The sequence below is a fragment of the Chiloscyllium punctatum genome, chromosome 29, assembly GCF_047496795.1.
Source record: "Chiloscyllium punctatum isolate Juve2018m chromosome 29, sChiPun1.3, whole genome shotgun sequence".
NCBI lineage: Eukaryota > Metazoa > Chordata > Chondrichthyes > Orectolobiformes > Hemiscylliidae > Chiloscyllium > Chiloscyllium punctatum.
In genome coordinates, this window is record NC_092767.1 from 73,485,160 (window position 1) to 73,509,608 (window position 24,449).

The window sequence follows — 24,449 nt, forward strand, 5'->3', positions numbered from 1 at the left end:
CAGAGGTGACAGCACTGCATCCTGCACGAGAGACAGGAGTATAAATCCCATGTGACACCTGCCAGTATTGTACTGAGTGAGTGCTGCACTGTCAGAGAAGCCACTTTACAGGGAGGTGATGTTAGCCCCACATTTTGCCCTTCAGGTGGATATCGTTTGCCCTCGCTGATGTTTACTCCTTGACCAACATCTGGAAAGTGGATGAACTGGTCATTGATGGTACGTCATGTGTTTATTGGCGATAAGGCACCAACAGTCAGTTGGTGGAGCTGATCACTCAAAATATCCTCCTGGTAGAACCAGAGAAATGATACACCACACAAAAGGGCCATTTGGCCCATCTTGACCTTGCCTCAGAGTTCTCTCAGTCATTTTGTCAAAGGGTCAATAACAAGGGGGCATTGTTTTCACTTAAAAGGTAGGACGTTTAGAGGGGATTTAAGGATGTTTTGCACCCAGAGAGTAGTGGGGGTCTGGAATGCACTGTCTGGGAGGGTGCTGCTGGCTTGCTGTGTTCTTCGAGCCTCCTGCTTTGTCTAATTTGGGAAGGCATTTGAAGCGGGAATCCTCGCCCTTTTAAAAAATATTTCAATGAGCGTTCAAAGGATCATAACGTTGAAGGCAATGGGCCTAGGCAGCATGGAGTGGGATGACCAAAGTGTCTTTTTACCATGCTGCATAACTCTGGCATTGCTGTTTTTGGGAGCTTGCTGTGCCTGAATTAGCTATCACCTTTCCTACATTACAAGCAGCAATAACACTTTGGAAAATAATGTATTGCAGCTGTATGTGAATTGCTTTCAGACTGTGAGAAAGATTGACATTTGCAGTGCATCCAGGATTAGCATGGTGTGTGATAAAGGCAACATGACTGAGATCACGTGACGAGAACGACCTGGCAGTCACGTAATGAGAACAGCTGTCACACAACGTCATGGAACATAAACCACGTGTCAGTGAACGGGGCGGATTACATCACCGCGTCGAACCACGTGACGAGAATGGGAAGCCTTCCAGGGCCCGCCCCTACCTCAGCCGCGACCCTTGACCACGCCCCTCCACCCGGCACCTTCAAGCCACCGCCGGGCCACGTGACCACCCACCACCTCGCCACGCCCCTCCATCCAAGCCCGCCCACCCGCGCCCCTTGACCACGCCCCCTCTAACTTGGCTGCTTCATCCGGCTGCCGGATCACGGTGATGAGGCTGCACTTCTCCATCCGGGTCCCACCTTGGCCGCGCCCCTCCACCCAGAGCACGCCCCCACGCTTGGGCAGGCCCTTCCACGTCCCTTGGCCCCACCCCCTCCCCCGACCTGAGCCGTCAGACCACGTGACAAGATGGTCCCGCCTGGCCACGCCCCTCCATCCCTGGCCACGCCCCCCCCTCGGATCGATGAGGTAATGGGCTGGGTCGTTGGGCGAGCAGGAGCAGTTACCTAGCAACGGGGCCTTGGCGACGGAGGCGGAGCGGGTACCGGGACATCTCTCCCTTCATCCCGGGTACAACCGGTACCGGCCCCTCAGCTACTGCAGCCCGGACGCCTGACACGGCAGATACATAGAGAGAAGGCGAGGGCACGAGTGAGCGGTGAGTGCAGCTGCAGGGGAGGCCGGAGGCTCCGAACACCCTCAGGCCCCTCCCCAGGGACGGACTAGAAAATACAGGTTATCCATTAACTAGCGCCTAATACACAACCCATCACCAGTTAGACACTTAACATTTGCAATTTATTATTCATATTTACTACTTCATACTTTATCATTTCAATTTATTTAGTTATGTGCTTTTAAAATTATTGGATTGCTTTTACTTATTTGTAATATTAATTTTGCATTTCTGTCAATGTTCGTTTTCAGTTTTTAAATGTTATTTCTATTTTAAGTCTGTTTTAAAATGTTTTTCTTTTAAATCTCTTGTAATGTGAGTGTATTTTTAAAATTTTATTTTCAATGTTTTTCTCTCATGGTTTTTTGTCCTGTTAGAAGTTTTCATTTTAATATCTAATTTTTCTTTGTTATGTTTCTGTACACTATATACTTTTTTTGTTTAATATTCTTGAGATTTTGCTTTATCTTTGTCCTGTAATATTTTACCTTTTGGACACTTTATTTAATTTTATTCAGTATTTTGTTTTACATTGATTTATTTTTGTCCTATTAATTTTAGTTCATTTAATTTTTTCATGAATTTTATATTTATCATTTTTAATATTTTTATTTGCTTTATCTTAATTTATTTCTGTTTTATTTATTCTAACTTGGATTAAAATTTCTTCACAGAGTATTGTAAATCTTTAGCATTCTCTTTACTGTAATGTTGTGGATTATCAGTTCTTGAAAATATTCAAGATTAAAATTGATAGAATTTTTGATTGTGTACGAATTAGGGACTGTGGGGATTCAGTAGGTGATGTAGGTCAAAGATCTTGCTCAGTAAAATCTGCATTTTCAAGCAATTGTGCGAGTAAATTGAAATGCTGGTCAATGAAGAAAACTGTTTGGAAGGAATGACCAGCAATACCTGCTGCTTTCTGGGGCTCAATATTGACCATCCTCCTGGCTAAGAGATCAAACCATCTCCCCATGATGGCTATTGAGTACAATGGTCTAAGTCTAAACAATGCCTTAAACTGTGCCTTCATCAGGACTGTGTCTCAATGTTACTAGACAGCATTGGGTGCAGTTAGTCTCTGATCGTCTTCCAGTTAGTGATGTGAGCAGTTGTATTAGGGTGTGGGTAGGGTGTGGGGAGCATTCTGGTTTGTGAGATGTCCAATAATGAGAATTTTACTGTAAATGGTAGCACAAACTTGAGAAAGTGAATAGCAAATACTCTATTTTTGTCCTCCTTGTCTAACCTATAATTATTCTGCTAGTTAACAGATTGATTCACTGACTTAACACCCTAGGCTTATTAAACAATTAAGGAGCAAATTAGATTGTGCTAATTAATTTAATTGCACATCTATTCACTAAATTTGTAATCTCATACCAAATGCACGACACATTATCTGCCTCTGTCCAACTGCTGAATAAGTTGTGATCATTTCTTTGATTAAGTTTAACTGTTCACCCAGATAATAAACAAACATTTCATTCATCATCAGTTAATCTTTGCCAAATTCAATGTGGAAAGACAATCTCTGCTGAAAATTTGTAAAGTTATAATGCAAACAATAAATTAAGTAGATTTGTGCCTTTTGAGGATCACTGTGGTTAATGAACTGAAGTCTAATGCAAGTTTTCATCTTTCTGAAATGTACTGTATGAAAATCCAGTTAATGTTGAGTTAATCAAGAATTGCTACAGTTCACTAATGTTAGAGAAGGAAATTTGCCAACGTTACCTGGTCTGGCCTACATGTGACTCCAACCCCACAGCAATGTGGTTGACTCTCAACTGCCCTCTGCAGTGAGGCAATGAATACTGGCATGGACAGTGATGTCTACATACTGTGAATGAGTCCTTTAGCTCAAAAAAAGGAAGGCTATTCAGCTTGTTAAGTTAAAAATCACACAACGCCAGGTTATAGTTCAGCAGGTTTATTCGAAAGCACTAGCTTTCGGAGCATTGCTCCTTCATCAAGTGACAACCACCTGATGAAGGAGCAGCCCTCTGAAAGCCAGTGCTTCCAAATAAACCTGTTGGCTATAACCTGGTGTTGTGACTTTTAACTTTATCCACCCCAGTCCAACACCAGCGCCACCAGATCATTCAGTCTATTGTATTTGCACAGGATTCCGAATGAGTTTTTCACTAGCTAGACAGAGACAGGTTGGTCAAATTATTTCTGCTTGCAAAGAAGATACAGCATAGAAGCAGGCCATCCAGCCCTACTGTTCAATCCTGGTGTGACTATGAATACAATAGAAGCTACAGTGAGCCCTGTGGCCTCTGAAACCTGCCTTACCAGATAGCGTTGTAGTAGATCTACGTCCAAACTTTCCCAACCTGTTCTTTGATTTATTTGAATTCAGTAAAAGTCTTTTGCCTCCTGTCTTTATCTCAATCCATCCTCATTTCATCAGCACCTCTATATTTCTTTCTATCTCAGGGACTTGTCCAGCTTCTCTTAAATACATGAACACTGTTCAATTGAACCAGTTTCTGTGGTTGAAAGTGTGGTGCTGGAAAAGCACACCAGGTCAGGCAGCATCTGAGGAGCAGGAGAATCGACGTTTCTGCATAAGAAATCCTGATGAAGGGCTTATGCCCGAAACATCGATTCTCTTGCTCCTCGGATGCTGCCTGACCTGCTGGGCTTTTCCAGCACCACATTCTTGATTCTGATCTCCCAGCATCTGCCGTCCTCACTTTCTCCCAGTTTCTGTGGTAACAACTTCACATTTTTAACCAATGTATGTTTGTCCCAAGCTCTCTATTGTGACAGTCTTCTATTTTATTGTACAAAATCATAAATTACTGGAGAGACTCAGGTCTGGCAACACCGGTGGAGGGATGGCAGGGTCAATGTTTTGGATCTGGTGAACAGTTCTGATGAAGGTCACTTGACCTGAGCTTTGATTCAGTTTTTGTCTTTACGATTCTGCCAGCACTGCTGGGTTTTTGTAGCGATTTCAGTTTTTGTTACAGATTTCCATTCCAGCATCAGCACTTCTTTGTTTTATTCGAATTATGGTCATTAGTTTTGGTCTCCATTTCAACTGGAAACATTTCTCTGTTTATAGCCTATCAAACCTCTTCATGATTTTGAAGATTTCTGAATTTTGAATACATGACTACTCAACCTTTGCTTTTCTTGACGATCAACTAGGAGAAAGTGAGGACTGCAGATGCTGGAGATCAGAGCTGAAAATGTGTTGCTAGAAGAGTGCAGCAGGTCAGGCAGCATCCAAGGAACAGGAGAATCGACATTTCGGGCATGAGCCCTTCTTCAGGAGAAGAGCCTGAAGAAGGACTCATGCCCGAAACGTCAATTCTCCTGCTTCTTGGATACTGCCTGACCTGCTGCGCTTTTCCAGCAACACATTTTCAGCTTTTCTTGAAGTTCCCCAGGCTGCTTAAGGTGAAAAAGAAAAATTTGCATTTATTTAGCGCTTTTCGTAACCACTTGCCATTTCAAAGCACTTTGCAGCCAACATAGAACTTTTGAAGTGTAGTCACTGTTGTAATGTATAAAACGCAGCAGCTAATTTGCTGGCAGAAAGTTCCCACAAACAACAATGTCATACATAACCAGATAATCTGATTTCTAGCATTGATTGGCAAAATGTTAGAGCAGCCCCGAGCAATCTGGTTTATTAACTGTGAAACCAAAACCGGAGAAACTCAGCAAGTCCAGCAGCGTCTATGGGGAGAATACACAGTTAATGTTTCTCATCTGGTGACCCTACTTCAGAATGTAATAATCGACATTTTCCCTGTGATCCTGTTGTGGAATCTCCACATCAGGTTAACCTAAGTAGAAGTAGCATCCGAGACTGGAGTGTGAGTTCTTTTGTCCTTCTGAGCTCAGGATGGGAACTTTCTTAATGGCCAAACGTGATTGTGAATTATGAATTGTTACATGGCTGTTCGTTGCGTTAGGATTGTATTGTTGTTGCAGGAAAAACATACTAGTATGACGCACAAAGGCAATGGTCTCTGTGCAGCTGGTTACAATAGTCTAACTGAGGGGTGTAATAAACTTATTCCCTAATTTGCTGGTATGTGTTTCAGTCCCCATCAACAAAATATGCAGTATCTTCCAAATTGTGTGTACACCCCGCTGAGATTAAACTCCCACCTTGGGGAATTCCCTGTTTACTTAAGTTTACCTCAACATCTGTTGGGATGTGTGCTATCAAGTGCCTCACCCATTTTCTCTTTTTTTTTTATTTGTTTTCTTCCAATCAAAACAGAATGCTGTCTGTAAGTGAGTGTGTTGACGGTGGAAGGTGGGACATTCAGTATAGATCTCCAAATATATTTTTTTCAAGGCTTCTGCACAGTGATTATTCGGGGAAACATTAATGCCTGTAGATAGGGAAAGGTGATTTTGTTTTTTTAAAAAATCTAGTTCTGTAAGAGTAGCCTTGCAGAAAAGGTGGTGCTGTTAAAACATGCGGTAAATATCTCTTTGCATTTAATTTACATGCCTTAATTTGCCTGCATTTTGCAAGTTGATGTCTGCAAGGTTGTGCTAACTTGCTTGCTATTTAATCAGTTGTTTTGTGAAGCTGTGACTGAGCATATAATGATATGAATAATAATTACATTCCAATGTCAGCACTTCTTGTAGAGCTGAGGTGTTTTGCTCGTTGATCTGCTAAGAAAGGCTACTTTTGCAGCTTTGCTGAGGACTGAGAAACAAAGCAACTGTTGAGCTTGTGAGTAATGCTGCTGCTTTTTAATTCTGTCATCTTTGCTTCGTTGTGGTGGCACTCTCGGCAATCATTTGCCCTGTGGCTTTTATCTTCCCTGGTTTCAAATTGGTTTAACAGCAACAGAGTCGAGAGTGTGGTTCTGGGAAAGCAAGAATTCCTGATGAAGGGCTTATGCCCGAAACGTCGATTCTCCTGCTCCTCGGATGCTGCCTGACCGGCTGTGCTTTTCCAGCACCCCACACACTCGACTCTGATCTCCAGCATCTGCAGTCCTCTCTTTCTCCTTAGCAGCAACTGATCTTGACAATGACAATGAACAGCGCATGCATGCACAATGTTCAATGCAAATGTAGAGTCCAGGAAAGCCCTATCTTCTACCCCTAGTCGCTGCCAGATTAACTGCTCTCACTTGGGTGGTAATAAGGATGAAAATAAGGGGTAGAGGACAAGAGGGCAATTTTTAATTTCCAGTTGGATAGCCAAAGAATTGGGTTTGTCTGTGACATAGTGTTCAGTCAAATATTCCACTCGTTCAGTTGGTATGCAAGGAAGGCTTCTCGGGTGAAGGACATGGGTTGGCTTATGGTGCTTGTGAAACTGTACTCCAGTAATCGACAGCAGCTGGAGAGGGAGAGGGCACAAAACAGCAGGAGAAAGAAATATCAGTCTGCCGATAATCAGTTTTAAATGTGTGTGTGCGCGCGCATCTGTTCTTAACTGAGACTCCTGGCGATAAAATATTCTGGAATGGGCACACTGTCAGTGTGCATTGTAGCAACTGTTACTACCCAACCCCCCCCTCCAGAATGCCTCAGCAGAAACACAAGAACCAAGAATGGAAAACAAGTGTCCAAAGAGAGGCCTCTTAATCTGTTGATAATGAGATTCCTGTTGATTTTCTTTTCCCGCAATCCCTCTATTACTGACTAATCATGTTGCGGATGTTCATGGAATCAATAGCATAAAAATAGATTTTTAAAATTTAAAATAAGCTACTTGAATCTTTATGATACAGAACTTATCATGGGTTTACTAAGGGGAAGAAGGGCAGAAACAGTTTGCAGTTAAACCTGTTTTGCTAACCAGCCTGTTCAGAGATGTTATTACACATCTCTGGAGCAGATGGGACTTGAACCCATTCCTCCTGCTCCGGGATAGGGATACTACCACTGCAAGGGGACCCAATATGCAGTTGTATAATGTCTTTCACAACCCCAGGATGCCATTGAGCACTTCATACCTTAAGAAGCACTCTTGAAGAGTAGTCATTATCTCATGCAGGAAGCGCAGCAGCCACTTGTCACACAGCATGCTCCAACGAATCCTTATGAAAGGAGTAAGTATACATATCAGGACACCAGGGAAAACTCCACTGCTCTATTTCGAGAAAAGCCAAGGCACTTTTTGCACTTGACCTAGAGAGTAGACAGGGCGTTGGTTTAATGCTTCATTCATTGCGTGGCACAGCAAATTTGACAATGTTCACTTCCTCTATTTTGCATTGGAAATGTCAGCCTGGATTTTGTCCCCTGGTCTCCATTATGAAAGTTGAACTCGCAATCTCTGACTCAAGTTAGAACGAGACAACTGACCCAAGGAACCATAGCACAAAGCATTCTCCTTGAAGAGCATCTTTTGTCTTCAAGAATTCTTCTGTTTGGAATGTTCGTGACATCTTTTTCATAAATACAATGTGTTGAATGTAGTTTGAGTAAACCGTTTCGTAAATCATTCAGAGGATGTGAGCATTACTGGCTGGGCCAGCATTTGTTGCCCCATCCCTAATTGCTGTGGTGAAGGTAATGGTGATCCTTTTTGATCCACTACAGTCTGTATGGATTTGGGAAATGTGCAGTGATGTTAGAGGTGAGAGTTCCAGGATTTTGATCCAGTGATTGGAGAGGAATGGTGAATTTTTTTCAAGTGAGATTTGTGTCAGACTTGGACAGGAACATTCAAATGTTGCTGTTCTTGAGTGTTAGAGGTTGCGTAGGTCAGTTCTGCGTAGCCTGCTTCGTAAGTTAAATTAGTCAGTGTGCTGGATTAATTTTAACTTATTCTTTTATGGGACATGGCGGGATCATTGGCAAGACCTGCATTTGTTGTTCATCCCTAATTATCCTTGAACTGAGTAGCTTCTGTGGCCATTTTACAGGTTAGGTAGGAGTGAACGGCATTGCTGAGAGTCTGGAGTCTCATTGACCAGACCGGGTAGATTTCCTTCACTAAAGGGGATGTTAGCGAACCCCTTCAATTTTTAATGACTAGTTAGCAAATGTTATGACTTTTAGCTTGAAACCAGCGTAATGCTTCAGTAATTGTTTTTTGGAAGACTCACTTCTGTTCATTGCTTGCTACCTAAGGTTCTCCCTGTATAGGTATGTGTTAGACTTCAGAACATATTTGCAATGTAACCCATGTAGCCAGTTTCAAGCCCAGTGCCCAGTTACAAGTTGGTAAACATTTGTCAGGTGAAAGATTAAGCTTGACTACTATTGAGTGTAGCATAGTGAGCAAACAGGAGGGTCAACTTGTACGCCAAGAATGTACAAATGTTATTCTCATGGCCATAGAAATGCATACTGTTTCCTCTCCAGTCTGTGCAGATAACGCTTTGTGGGATGTGGATTAAGCCTAGTAGCTGGATGTTTAATGTGGGCACCTTGTCCATTGTGTTTGACACCTCTGATATAATCTATTCGCCATTGTAGCAGTGGGGACATACTGCATTGTTGGAGTCACCAGTCTTGGTTTGTTAACAATCTGTCTGTTCCACTGGGCATTGAAATCCTTCAGTACCAATTTATGACATTTGATATTTGTTGCTGAGAGATGTAGTATCTTTGCTTCTAAATCAAAATGTTGTGGGTTCAAACCCTGTTTGAGAGAGATGAGCATAAAAGGTCAAGGTGGAACTCCATACATTCCTGAGGGAGTATGAGCATAATTCTATTTCATTCATCAAAGAGCATTGAGCTCCACTCTCTATTCTATCCATTTCCCTCGAGGAACGTCACTGTAACGTACAGATGATCTGGTCAATTCTCATTCAGCTCTTCTGGGCTGCTGTAATTACCTAAATCATTGTAATTTCAAAGATATTGCACAGCTTGGAGACAATTTAGTTTTTTTTAAAACATATCAATTTCAGGCCTCTTTGTTATGAAATATAAATTTGTGCCAAATAGGGAAAATTATCGTTTCCTTCCCATTGACTGTTGAAACAATTCTTTTAAGAAAGTTTGTTTTAAAGTGTGGCTTGTTACAGTAGTGCTTTTTGGTAAAGGATAAACAGAGCAGCCTTTGTACAGTTGATAAAATATTGCGTTTTCAGGATAGTCTGTAATACAACCATCTGATGCACAAAGCTTGTCTTGTTTGTTTGTCTCAAGGGTTGTCATAGAGTCATAGTTATAGAGATGCCCAGCACGGAAACAGACCCTTTGGTCCAACCCGTCCATGCCGACCAGATATCCCAATCCAATCAGTACTTGGCCCATATCCCTCCAAACTCTTCCTATTCATCTCCCCATCCAAATGCCTTTTAAATGTTGCAATCATAGTAGCCTCCAACACTTCCTCTGGCAGCTCGTTCCATATATGTACCACCCTTTGTGTGAAAGTGTTGCCCCTTAGGTCTCAAAAAGATGGGGTACTGGGCTAATGGTCGGATACTTGGTAGTGTGGAAGAGCAGAGGGATCTTGGTGTCCATGTACACAGATCTCTGAAAGTTGCCACCCAGGTAAATAGTGCTGTGAAGAAGGCATATGGCGTACTGGCTTTTATTGGTAGAGGAATTGAGTTCCAGAGTCCTGAGGTCATGCTGCAGTTGTATAAGACTCTGGTGCGGCCGCATCTGGAATATTGTGTGCAGTTTTGGTCGCCATACTATAGGAAGGATGTGGAGGCACTGGAACGGGTGCAGAGGAAGTTTACCAGGATGTTGCCTGGTATGGTAGGAAGATCCTATGAGGAAAGGCTGAGGCACTTGGGGTTCTTTTCATTGGAGAAAAGAAGGTTTAGGGGTGACTTGATAGAGGTGTACAAGATGATTAGGGGTTTAGATAGGGTTGACAGTTAGAACCTTTTTCCACGTATGGAGTCAGCTATTACAAGGGGGCATAGCTTTAAATTAAGGGGGGGTAGATATAGGACTGATGTTAGGGGTAGGTTCTTCACTCAGCAAGTCGTAAGTTCATGGAATGCCCTGCCAGTAGCAGTGGTGGACTCTCTCTCTTTATGGGTATTTAAGCGGGCATTGGATAGGTATATGGAGGATAGTGGGTTAGTGTAGGTTAGGTGGGCTTTGATCGGCGCAACATCGAGGGCCGAAGGGCCTGTACTGCGCTGTATTCTTCTATGTTCTATGTTCTTTTATATCTTTCCCCTGTCACCCTAAACCTATGCCCTCTAGTTCTGGACTCCCCACCCCAGGGAAGAGACTTTATCTATTTATCCTATCCATGCTCCTCATGATTTTATCATGTCACATTGGTGAATGGGTGCAGCTCTAATCAGAGCTTTATTGGATGGAGTAGTTAAGATAAGATACCACCTGCTACCCTCCACTAGTGGCTCACAAGATGACACCACTGACCAGTAGAGCAACAGACCGCTCAGTTCTTCTGTATTCTGAAATACTTCATTTGGAAACATCACTTTCTTTTTGCTTTGTGAGACATCGGACCAGAGTCTGCAATCAGGAATTCTCTGCTGAGTTCCTAGAAATGGAATCTCCACTCTATTTGTGCTAGAACTAAACTTTGGTAGGGGAAATAGACCCTATATTGGCTGTTGCAATGGTTTTGACCTGCAGGAATTGGCATCAGGAATTGCTGGAGTAGATATTAATGTTCTTGGACATTAAGTAGGGTCTGTATATCTGTCATGTACTGAAGTTTTTTTTAAATAAAATGCCCAACCATTAGACTGTTCTACAATAGAAAAAAAGTTTTCAGCTGTTAGGGAAAGCAACCTTTTGTTGGATGGCTTTGGTTGATATAGATTGGGGGCGGGGGGAGCTTTAGTATTTGGTGTATTTTCAGTAGAGCTCTTTGACATATCCCCAAGAGCTATCATGTCAGAGCATTTCTTAGCTGAGTTTCAAAAGGTTCAGTTATCAAAGCAAAGGTTTCTGAGTTCATAATTTCATTGAAAGTTTTGAACATAATTAAAGGATTCACTGTTTTGTTTTTGATGTCAAGTCTGAATAGGAGTTTCCTTTTATAAGGAATGAACCACTTAAGACTTAAAAACGTTGAATGGATTTTATGAATGGGAGTTCTTTTTTCTTCTGTCATGTGTAGGAATGAAAATGGTATTGTTCCGTTAGAAGTTTGTTACTTTATCACTGTGTGGCTCCATAGGTCTGCCCAAGATGGACACTGGGAAAGACATTGAGGGGTAGTAGGATGGGAGGTATGCGTGTGCATTGAGTCTATGAGGAACAAAGCAGGAGGGGTGCATGGAATGCCTCAGTTGACATGGAGGATCTGGAAATGGGTCAGATCATGTGAATAGTGAGGGCTAGAGATCCTAACAATTTCCAAAGTAACTGGAATGAATTTCCAGAGAATTTAGGCTGACCTTCTAATTAGCCTGTTGTTCCATTTGCCCACCCTTGTCTGCTTTTACTCTGCTTCCAGGGTTGAAGATCTGACTTGATTCCTTACTCCCAGAGTTAAAAAAAACATGTTTCAGGTTGGATTTTACGAAGATGGTTCCAATGAGTCAGGAAATTTCCTAACTTGAGCTACCCCCTGTAGCTAAACTCCAGCCCAGAATGGTCTGCTTATAGTGTATCCTCTCCCACAATCTCTCTTGCAACGAATTACCCTGTGAAATATCTGACATCATGTTAACCATTTGTGGGCGGCACGGTGGCACAGTGGTTAACACTGCTGCCTCACAGCGCCAGAGACCCAGGTTCAATTCCCGCCTCAGGCGACTGACTGTGTGGAGTTTGCACATTCTCCCCGTGTCTGCGTGGGTTTCCTACGGGTGCTCCGGTTTCCTCCCACAGTCCAAAGATGTGCAGGTCAGGTGAATTGGACTTGCTAAATTGCCTGTAGTGTCAGGTAAGGGGTAGATGTAGGGGTATGGGTGGGTTGCGCTTCCGCGGGGTGGTGTGGACTTGTTGGGCCGAAGGGCCTGTTTCCACACTGCAAGTAATCTAATTTAATCTAATCTATGCTGCTGTGTGTCCACATACTAAGGTGTTGGCATTACCAGGATTTTTAATCAAAGCAGCACATGTATGCCTGGCATCAAAAAGAGAAAATCACCTTGACATTTTGAGTAGGGCCATTTGCGAGGATCTTGGGAAAGCTGTCATGTGGAACTCCCTCTGCTAAGAACGTCTGCCTGTGATTTTAAACTCTTTTGTCGCTTATACCCAGCTGTGCATCCCAAATTATTTCTGTTCTTAAAAATTCTGGTCTTGCACATTTGAACAGTTCATTGTTATGTAACTGCAGGGAAGTCTCCTTGCTCATTTCAAAATGTCTGTGTGTGTTGTGACAGTGGAGGGGGGGTAGGTTAAAGTGAAGGGAAAATAAGCAATGCCATTTTAACATTCAGTTAACTAAATTTGGGCTTTTTTGAATCATTCACCTTTTTCCCTTTTTTTTTATTTTAACAAGGTCACAACTCCTAAGATTACAGAAAATGCCAAAGATTGACAAACCCCTTTATATGTTTTGGATTAGTCCTGTCCAATTGCATTAGACAGTCTGCCATTTCCATTCCAGTGCTGTCCCCTGGTTGAGAGTGTTGCCTGCAGGATAGGTTTTAAGTACTCAGTGGTTCCAGTGCGCTCAAAACAATTTTCATTCCTCCAGGGACTTTTTTAGTAGGGTGGGAAGTGGGAAAGATTTTTTTGATTCAGATGGTGGAAGCTGAGACCTGGGTCTAGTGAAGAAGAATGATCATTAAACTTATCCATGTTTTTGCACAACACCCAAAAACCTACTCCTTCTGCAAGGATCACTGGATAGCCATGTGTCACCCGGGGGTTGGTGGTGCTCAGTCGTTTTGAACAGTAGTGTCTGCAATACTTGATCTACCCTGTGATTTCTCAACTCCTCAATGCTAAAACTTAATGGCAAGCAATAGGCTATTTACTCCTCCCATTTACCTTTCCACCCCTGAGGCTTCCAATCTCATTCCTGATGAAGGGCTCCGGCCCAAAATGTTGATTTTCCTGCTCCTCGGATGCTGCTTGACCTGCTGTGCTTTTCCAGCAACACACACTCTACTCTGATCTCTAGCATCTGCATACATCACTGTCTCCTATTTATCCATCATGTTTATACAAACAAAGTTCTGGAGAAATGCAGTAGGACCAGCAGAATCTGTGGAGAGAAACAAAGTTGATGTTTTGAATCCAATATGACTCTTCATTGGATCATTTCTGTTCTGTTCAAAAAAGTGCAATTAGACTCAATGTTAATTTTGCAACCGTCTTCACAGATGCTGCCAGCCCTGCTGAGTTTCTCCAACACTTTTTCGGTTTTTATTTCAGATCTCCAGCATCCACAGTATTTTGCTTTTAAGTTTGGCAAATCTCTTCGTCAGAGCAATCCAAAAACTTCACTGCCCTGCTATTTTCTCATTTCCCCAATGTTTTTCTCCACCCAGACTGTCTCTTCATCTTTTCCTTTATAGTACAATGGTCTTTGTCTCATTTCATCCCTAGTTCGAAAGCTTCAATCTTTGACAACTTTGTAAGTGAAGTGTTTTATCCTCAATCTCTCTGTCTGTCTGTCACTGGAGGGAACGCGATTACCAGTAGTAAAAGCCGCTGCCTGGCCGGAATCAACAAGTAGCACCGACTAGGAGACGGTGAGGTCTGCAGATGTTGGAGATCAGAGCTGTGTGTGTTTTTGGAAAAAACACAGCAGGTCAGGCAGCATTCAAGGAGCAGGAGAGTCGACATTTCAGGCTGCAGCCCTTCATCAGGAATGAGGCTGGGAGTCTCATGGTGAAGAGATAATTTTTGGTGGGGGGGGGGAGCTGATTGAGAAGGTGGTAGCTGAGAGTGCAATTGGTAGATGGAGGTGGGGGTAAAGGTGACAGCTCGGAGAGGAGGGTGGAACCGACTGATTGTAGCTGTAACCTTATTGATACCTCCAGCCATTTCTAATTATGAATTATCAGACAAATATATTTCAAGTGCATTGTGATTACTAAAATGCAGAGCTAGACAGCCAGCTAGGTTATTTTCTGAGCACAGCTAGTTTTTAACAAAGTTATAATTTCTGTGTTTTACTAGGTGAGGTGCTTGGGGACCTTGCTGTTTGAGACACTCAGTGTAAGCACTGAGTTCATGATAAAGTTTATTTGGCAGCACTCTCAACTTTGATCAAAAGGGTGGCATGGTGGCTTAGATGGGTAGCATGGTGGGGTGGCTTAACAGTTAGCACTGCTGCCTCAGCACCAGAGACCCAGGTTCGATTCCACCCTCGGGCAACTGTCTGTGTGGAGTTTGCACATTCTCCCCATATCTGCATGGGTTTCCTCTGGGTGCTCTGATTTCCTCGCACAGTCCAAAGATGTGCAGGTTAGTTGGATGGGCAATTTATCATGGCCAGTAGTGTCCAGGGATGTGCACTCTCTATAAACTAGTCATGGGGCATGCAGGGATAGGATAGGGTCGATGTGGACTTGTTGGGCCGAATGGCCTGTTTCCATACTGTAGTGATCCTATGATTCTATTTTATGATTCTAAGTTCACATCCCATTCCAGGGCTTGATTTCAAAAACCAAGACCAATGCTCCCTGTGCCAGTACTGATGGACTGCTACACTGTCAGAGGTGCTGTCTTTGAGACAAGTTAAACTGAGGCCTGGCTTTTTCAAGGTAAATGATCCCATTGTTCTATTATCGGGAAGGGAAGGAAAATTTTGCTTGATGTCATGTCCAATATTTATCCTTCAGTCTGGTGTAGATTATCTGGTCGTTAATCACCTTTTATAGATATTTGCTATGTGCAAACTAACCGTAACTCCTTTTCATGGGGCGTAAAGTGTAAATGATCTGCAAATGGTCATGAATAGGATAGCCAAGTTAGCAAATCATCATTGCAGCCTTGCAAATGTGGGGCAGCATCGTGTTATTTCTCACTGAAACCTGGTGATTTAAAAATACCTGATGTTAGAGGATAATGTTATATTTGAGTCAGACTCTTTATTCTTCAATGTTCACCTTTTGAGTCAGGATCTTATCTTATGGAAGAGCAGTAGGTAGAAATAAATGGTTCAGGGTTTACACAGAAACTGGGACTGGAATGGCAGAAACCACCTTAGGGTACCCTTCCATAACTCACGATGATGTAATCTATCAGGAATTACAGTAAAGTAGAAAGAGTTGCAAAATGAAAACTAACAGAGGTAGCAGGGTGGGGAACTTAAGCTATTTACTGTATATTCATTCTTTACTATTGCTTTCCAGGAAGAAATTTTCCTCAGCCACTCTCTGCAGTTAATATCATAAATAACTTTAACAATGTTACTACAGGTGATCGGGGTAACTCTGACCTGAGTACTACCTTTCGCCCTGGCTCTCTGCTTGACTTACTCAAGTGTCTACCACCTCTACTTGTGGGTTCTAGTTCCGATTTGGAGACTTGAGCACAAAAATAGAGGCTGACCCTCTATTGCTCGCACTGAGGAGGGCTACTTTGTTGAGTAGATTAGGCTTTTGCACGAGGTAGTTTTTTGACCCCTAAGGTGGGCACTTAAGATCCCACAAAAGGATTTCAAGGAAGAGCAGGGGATTTATTCCTGGCCTTTTGGGCTGGCGTTAATCCCTCAATCCACATCACTAAAATGGATTATTTGGTCATCCTTTTGCTGTTTATAGGAGCATACTGTGTGCAAGTTGGCTGCTGGATTTCCTACTTCGTAACAGCATTCACATCGCAAAGCACTTCGGAACATCTCGAGATTGTGAAAGGCAATATATAAGTGCAAGTTCTTTGTATACTGCTCCACAGTCGACAGCTCCTCTATTGTATTAAGTGTTTGCACATCTTCAGCTGTTTTACCTGGAGAAGTCTTAGGTAAATCACACTAAAAGCAGTTTATTTTTCACTTTCTGCCCCGCTGACAATTATGTCTCTCAACGTGGTAGGAGACAGAATTTTATTTTCAAAAACATGTTGTTATTGTTTGTTCAATTTTAAATTTGTTGTCATTACAGTGTTAGTAAAACCAGTTATTGGCCACCCTTTTTGTCCTAAGGCAGTGGTGTGTATGTAATTGCACTTTACGAGACCTTGCTGTAAAATGGCTGCGAGGTAAAAACAATGACTGCAGGTGCTGGAAACCAGATTCTGGATTAGTGGTGCTGGAAGAGCACAGCAGTTCAGGCAGCATCCAAATAGCTTCGAAATCGACGTTTCGGGCAAAAGCCCTTCATCAGGAATAAAGGCAGTGAGCCTGAAGCGTGGCTAGCCTAGCTTATCTCTCCACGCTTCAGGCTCACTGCCTTTATTCCTGATGAAGGGCTTTTGCCCGAAACGTCGATTTCGAAGCTATTTGGATGCTGCCTGAACTGCTGTGCTCTTCCAGCACCACTAATCCAGAATGTAAAATGGCTGCCACTAGTCCATGATTGCCCTATTGTCTTGAGTCCTTCAAGATACAATAAGATGATGTTTAAATTTAAAAGTCTTTCAAAATGTTTGGGATGAAGTTTCCGCTTGACCCTTGTTCCCAGGTCATTCACCTCCTCCTAATTTTATAGCCACCTGTTGTGAAGGAGCTGACTTCCTACACTTTTAAATTTCCTTTGCCCTTCATTGGATTTGAGTGTCACTGACCAGACTAGCATTTGTTGCTCAACCCTCACTGACATTGATTGGAATGGCTTTCTACTGTCATGTCTAAGGCTAGCCAAAAGAGACAAACAATCTGAGGATTCACATGTAGGCCAGACCACGTAAGGACAGAGATTTCCTTTGCGAAAGGGCATTAATAAGCCAGATAGGATTTTGACAACAATAAACAATAGTTTCATGCTCGCTATTGCTGAGACTAGCGTTGTATTCAGATTTTTTTTGTTTGTTGTGAATTAGGGACAGACTCTTGCGGAGAGATGTTAGGATGGGAGATGTTTGGAACACTGCTGTTTGTGGATCAGTTGTTAATTTTAAATCTGAGGTAAACTTTTGTTAAACAAAGGCCTTAAGGAGCATGGGCCAAAGACTGGTATATGGAGTTGGGCCACAGATCAGCCTTGATCTCATTGAATGATGGAACAGTCTTAAGGGGCTCATTGGCCTATTCCTGTTCCTGTGTTCCTAACTGAATTTGAGGCCTGACATAATGGAATTTTAAACCTGTGTCTCCAGAGAATTTGCCGGTAATAATAATCCAGCAATAATACCGCTATGTCACAATGTTCCCTTGACTGGATTGTTTGATCTCTAGGATCTTGTTTACATGGGCATTCCCAAGTATGGGTGAAGTGAACCATTTCAGTTGGTTTTTGGCTTACGAACAGTTTTTCTTTATTTCTCTTTTCCTACTCGAAGGTCAATTTTAGCTGTTTGTTCTCTTGCTCAACTGAGATCAGCTGACCGACTCTAAATCACAAGTACAGTGAGCACTGCATACATTGATTAAACCTTTTAGGAAATTTGAGGCATTTTCTCTTCCGTTGAGGGAAGATCACATTAATGCAGATGAATAATTAATTCCCACTAATGGACTTTGCCTCCTGTACACAGGGACCATAGCGTCATGTCCACAATGGTGCAGTTAAATGAGAAACTGAGTGCAGATGAGATCATTACCAGCACCAAGCAGGTCATCCAAGGGCTGGAGGCACTGAAGAATGAAAATAACACCATCCTACAGAACCTGCAGGAAACACTGCATGGTCTGACTGAAGATGAAGAAGCTCACTTGGTGGAAGAGAAGACCTGCCTCATCCAGAGGTCACTGGAGATGATTGAATTGGGGCTAAGTGAAGCACAGGTAAGACTAAAGATTAAATGACGGGTTGGGAATGCATAAAAGGGGTTTGTATTCCCTGGAATTTATAAAAATAGAATGGTAACATGGTAAAAGCAGGCCTTTCAGCTTGTTACCATGCTGGCTGTCTGAAAGAGCGATTTAGCTGGCCCCCCTGAACTCCCTTAGGTCTCTCTTATATTTTTCCCCTCTTATGCTAAACCTATGCCCTCTAGTTCTGGACTCCCCCACCTCAGGAAAAAGACTTTGTCTATTTATCCTATCCATACCCCTCATGATTATATAAACCTCTATAAGGTCACCCCTCAGCCTCTGACGCTCCAGGGAAAACAGCCCCAGCCTATTCAACGTCTCCCTATAGCTCCAATCCTCCAACCCTGTAAATCTTTTCTGAACCCTTTCAAGTTTCACAACATCCTTCCAATAGGAAGGAGACCAGCATTGCATGCAATATTCTAACAGTGGCCTTACCAATGTCCTGTACAGCCACAACACGATCTCCCAACTCCTGTATTCAATACTGTGACCAATAAAGGAAAGCATACCAAAAGCCGCCTTCACTATCCTATCTACTTGCAACTCTACTTGCAAGGAGCTATGAACCTGCATTCCAAGGTCTCTTTGTTCAGCAACACTCCCAGGACCTTACCATTAAGTGTATAAGTCCTGCTAAGATTTACTTTCCCAAAATGCAGCACCTCACATTTATCTAAATTAAACTCCATCTGCCACTTCTCAGCCCATTGGTCCATCTGATCAAGATCCCGCTTTACTCTGAGGTCACTATCCACTACACCTCCAATTTTGGTGTCATCTGCAAACTTACTAACGATACCTCTTTTATGCTCGCATCCAAATCATTTATTTAAATGACGAAAAGTAGTGGTCCCAGCACCGATCCTTGTGGCAGTCCACTGGTCACAGGCCTCCAGTCTGAAAAACAACCCTCCATCACCACCCTCTGTCTTCCACCTTTTGAGCCAGTTCTGTATCCAAATGGCTAGTTCTCCCTGTATTCCATGAGATCTAACCTTGCTATCCGGTCTCCCGTGGGGAACCTTGTCGAATGCCTTACTGAAGTCCGTATAAGATCACATCCACTGCTCTGCCATCATCAATCCTCTTTGTTACTTTTTCCAAAAATTCAATCATGTTTGTGAGACATGGTTCCTCACGCACAAAGCCATGTTGACTATCCCTAATCAGTCCTTGCATTTCCAAATACATGTGCATCCTATCCCTTAGGATTCCCTGCAACAATTTGCCCACCACCAACATCAGGCTCACTGGTCTACAGTTCCCTAGCTTGTCCTTAGCACCCTTCTTAAACACGTCAGCCAACCTCCAGTCTTGCAGCACCTCACCTGTGACAATTGATGATACAATTATCTCAGCAAGAGGCCCAGCAATCACTTCCCTAGTTTCGCACAGAGTTCTAGGGTACACCTAATCTGGTCCTGGGGATTTATCCACCTTTGTGTTTCAAGACATCCAGCACTTCCTCCTCTGTAATATGGACATTTTTCAAGATGTCACCATCTATTTACCTACATTCTATATCTTTTATGTCCTTTTCCACAGTAAACACTGATGCCAAATACTCATTTAGTATCTCCCCCATCTCCTGCGGCTCCACACAAAGGCCGCCTTACTGATCTTTGAGGGCCCCTATTTGCTCCCTAGTTACCTTTTGGTCCTTAATGTATTTGTAAAAACCCTTTGGATTCTCCTTTACTCTATTTGCCAAAGCTATCTCATGTCCCCTTTTTGCCCTCCTGATTTCCCACTTAAGTATACTCCTACTTCCTTTATACTCTTCTAAGGATTCTCTTGATCTATCCTGTCTATACCTTACATATGCTTCCTTCTTTTTCTTAACCAAACCCTCAATTTCTTTAGTCATCCAGCATTGCCTACGCCTACCAGCCTTTTCTTTTACCCTAACAGGAATATGCATTTGGATACAGAACTGGCTCAAAGATAGAACACGGGGGGGATAGTGGAGGGTTGTTTTTCAGACTGAAGGCTTGTGACCAGTGGGATGCCACAAGGATCGGTGCTGGGTCCACTGCTTTTCATCAGTTATATAAATGATTTGGATGTGAGTATAAGAGATATAGTTAGTAAGTTTGCAGATGACACCAAAATTGGAGGTGTAGTGGACAGCGAAGAGGGTTACCTCAGATTACAACCAGATGGGCCAATGGGCTGAGAAGTAGCAGATGGAGTTTAATTCAGATAAATGTGAGGTGCTGCATTTTTGGGAAAGCAAATCTTAGCAGGACTTATACACTTAATGGTAAGGTCCTAGGGAGTGTTGCTGAACAAAGAGACCTTGGAGTGCAGGTTCATAGCTTCTTGAAAGTGGAGTCGTAGGGAGATAGGATAGTGAAGAAGGTGTTTGGTATGCTTTCCTTTATTGGTCAGAATATTGAGTACAGGAGTTGGGAGGTCATATTGTGGCTGTACAGGACATTGGTTAGGCCACTGTTGGAATATTGCATGCAATTCTGGTCTCCTTCCTATCAGAAAGATGTTTAGATTACTAACAATCCTAAACCTGTTTGTACACCCTCGGGATTATTTAGCAAATGGCGTATGGTAATGGAACCATGTCTAATGCTGGGCACTGTTTTGCAAACGGTCTGACCGGGTGCAGGGAGTACCTTAGATTAGATTAGATTAGATTAGATTAGATTAGATTACTTAGTGTGGAAACAGGCCCTTCGGCCCAAGTCCACACCGACCCACCGAAGCGCAACCCATCCAGACCCATTCCCCTACATTTACCTCTTCACCTAACACTATGGGCAATTTAGCATGCCCAATTCACCTAACCTGCACATTTTTGGATTGTGGGAGGAAACCAGAGCACCCAGAGGAAACCCACGCAGACACGGGGAGAATGTACAAACTCCACACAGCCTGAGGTGGGAATTGAACCCGGGTCTCTGGTGCTGTGAGGCAGCAGTGCTAACCACTGTGCCACCGTGCCACCCACAGTTGTGAAACTTGAAAGAGTTCAGAAAAGATTTACAAGGATGTTGCCAGGGTTGGTGGATTTGAGCTATAGGGAGAGGTTGAATAGGCTGGGGCTGTTTTCCCTGGAGCGTCGGAGGCTGAGGGGTGACCTTATAGAGGTTTACAAAATCATGAGGGGCATGGATAGGATAAATAGCTAAGGTCTTTTCCCTGGTGTGGGGGAGTCCTGAACTAGAGGACATAGGTTTAGGGTGAGAGGAGAAAGATTTATTTTATATCTAACAGGTAACTTTTTCTTGCAGAGGGTGGTGCGTGTATGGAATGAGCTGCCAGAGGAAGTGGTGGAGGCTGGTACAATTGCAACATTTAAAAAGCATCTGGATGGGTATATGAATAGGAAGGGTTTAGAGGGATATGAGCCGGGTGCTGGCAGGTGAGACGAGATTGGGTTGGGATATCTGGTCGGCATGGACGAATTGAACTGAAGAGTCTGTTTCCGAGCTATACATCTCTATGCGTCTACGACTTGTGCTGTCTCTGGACTCTGGTTATCTCATTTCTGAAGGTTTCCCAGTTTCCAGCCGTCCCTTTACCTGTGAACATCTGCCCCCAATCAGCTTTTGAAAGTTCTTGTCTAATACCTTCAAAATTAGCCTTCCTTCAATTTAGGACTTCAACTTTTAGATCTGCTGTCTCCTTTGCCATCACTATTTTAAAACTATTTGGAGTATGGTCACTGACCCAAAAGTGCTCCCCCACTGACACCTCAGTCACCTGCCCTACCTTATTTCCCAAGAGTAGATCAAGTTTTGCACCTTCTCTGGTAGATTAGATTAGATTAGATTACTTAGTGTGGAAACAGGCCCTTCGGCCCAACAAGTCCACACCGACCCGCCAAAGCGTATACCACCCAAACCCATACTCCTACATTTATCCCTTCACCTAACACTACGGGCAATTTAGCATGGCCAATTCACCTAACCACATAAAGGAAACGACAAACTCCAAACCCGTATTGAATAAAACTTTGAATCTGAAGTATTTACCGTTTAATGTTTATTGTTTGTTCAAAGATTCAGGAAATAGAGCAGCCATTGACATACATTTCTGGAGAGGCTGGGAGCGTTTGGATTTGAATTGCCCGTCCGTTTTAACTCTTGACCTGTGTTTCAGGTGGTGACCGCTCTGTCTACCCATCTGAGTACAGTGGAGGCAGAGAAGCAGAAGCTACGAGCACAGGTGCGCCGGCTGTGCCAGGAGAACCAGTGGCTGCGGGATGAGCTGGCTGGCACCCAGCAGAAGCTGCAGAAGAGCGAGCAGATGGTGGCACAGCTGGAAGAGGAGAAGAAGCATCTTGAATTCATGAACCAAATTAAGAAGTACGATGAAGAGGAAGCAGCGGTATGTTGCTGAGCAGTGTCGCAGTTAAATACTGGAAAGAGAAGAAATTTGCATGGGATTTAGGGAGGTGGATGGAGGACTGAGATGAATTGAAGCTGTTTCAAGGAGCTGGTATGGGCATGATAGACAGAATGGCCTCCTGTGTGGAATGGATTTCTGATTTGAATGCTTCCTTTTTCTCTGGTTGGAAGGTGCTGACTACGCCAGATCTTTGATTGCACAGGGGCAGCATCCCTCTGGCCAATTCTTCATTTGTGAACTTGGCGCGAGTCTTTTCCTTCGTCATACAACATAGGTGTCGCAGGCTGGGCCAGCATTTATTGCTCATCTATTGTTGCCCTTGAAGGTGGTAGTGAGCATCAGCGCATATTCTGTACTCTTGTAATGTTCATGTTAGTATCATGTCTGTATTTTAAAGTGTACCTCTTATTGGGCTGGAGGGCTTATGGTGCAGTGAATTGGCCAAATGGTCAATGAAAAGATACTGGTCCCACCATGTGTGAATAATTCTTTTTGTCCAATGACAAGTAGCAACTTTATTTGATAAGAACGTAAAAGATTTAAAGTAGGACTAGCAATTCAGCCCCTCAAGAATGCTCTGCTATTCCATAAGATCGTGGCTGATCTGCCCTTGACCTTGAGTCCTCTTTCATGCCAGCTCCACAACTCTTCAATATTTCAAAACTCTCTATCTGCCTCCTTTTAAATATTTCCAATAATCTAGCCTCCACACCTCTGAGATAAAGAATTCCATTCATTTGCTATCCTCTGAGAAAAGGCGATTCTTCTGCAGCTCAGTTTTAAATGAGTGCCTCCTGTAACTTTGTCTCCTAGTTCAAAACTCCCCCATTTGTGGAAACATCTCAATATCAACATTGTCAAGTCACCCTCCGAATCATACATGTTTCAGTCTTCTAAACTCTGGTGAATGAAGACCAAACCTGTTTCGCCATTCTTGATAAATCAACCTCTTCATTCTTGGAGTCAGCCTTGTGGATCTCTTTTCAAATGCCTCCAATGCCAGTATATTGTGTTTTTTTAAATATGAAACTAAAACTGTCCACAGTACTCAGTTGTAGTCTTACCAACACCCTGTACAGTGGCAACAAGACTTTGTTTTTTTAAAAGCTCCAACTCCCTCAAGGCCAAATTTCCATTTGCTTCTTAATTGCTTGCTGTGCCTCTATGCAACTTTTTGTGTTTCATGCGCATTATCACTCAGGTCCCTCTGTCCCTCTGTCCCTCTGTCCCTCTGTCCCTCTGTCCCTCTGTCCCTCTGTCCCTCTGTCCCTCCCACCCCCTTGGAGTTTCTCTATTTAAAGAATAGTATTCCTTTTGATTCTTCCAACCTCCATGAAGCTCCATCTGCCAAGTTTTTGCCCACTCGCTCAACCTATTTCTAATACCGATTGTCGCCATAGTCTGTCGAGAACCATAGGTGCTGCTCTCTCACTAAAGAGAGAGATGGCTGATGGTGAGTTTAAGTTGAGGGCCTGCACACCTCAGGTGAGGGGAGAGGTTGAGAAGGCAGGACCTTCATGGTGCTCTCAGCTGTTGTGGGAATTGAGCCTGGACTATTGGCATCTCGTTGCATTGCAAGCTGTCCAGCCAACTGTCCTTGCAGATTCCTTATGTCCATTTTGTAATGGCTGTCCACATCGCTGTCAACAGTTGTACAACTAACAGCCACTAGACTCTTCCTAGTCTGTATTCAAAAATCACTTTAGCCTTCCCCATTTCATTTACAAGCTCCTCAAGA

The 24,449-nt window shown here is 43.1% G+C and overlaps 1 protein-coding gene across 6 annotated transcripts in view; it reads left to right on the forward strand.

The window, feature by feature from the left end:
- The first annotated feature begins 1,434 nt into the window (after positions 1–1,434).
- klc3 (kinesin light chain 3) overlaps positions 1,435–24,449 on the forward strand; it is a 113,368-nt gene continuing 90,353 nt past the window's right edge. For 5 of the 6 annotated variants that reach the window (XM_072549414.1, XM_072549416.1, XM_072549417.1 and 2 more), the window contains exons 1-3: positions 1,435–1,590; positions 18,061–18,310; positions 22,463–22,690. In XM_072549414.1, the coding sequence (XP_072405515.1) occupies positions 18,074–18,310; positions 22,463–22,690 (465 nt within the window). In that variant the 5' untranslated portion in view covers positions 1,435–1,590; positions 18,061–18,073. Of the gene's footprint in view, positions 1,591–1,631; positions 1,668–18,060; positions 18,311–22,462; positions 22,691–24,449 lie in introns of those variants that run through there. The other variant, XM_072549415.1, reaches the window with a different exon arrangement.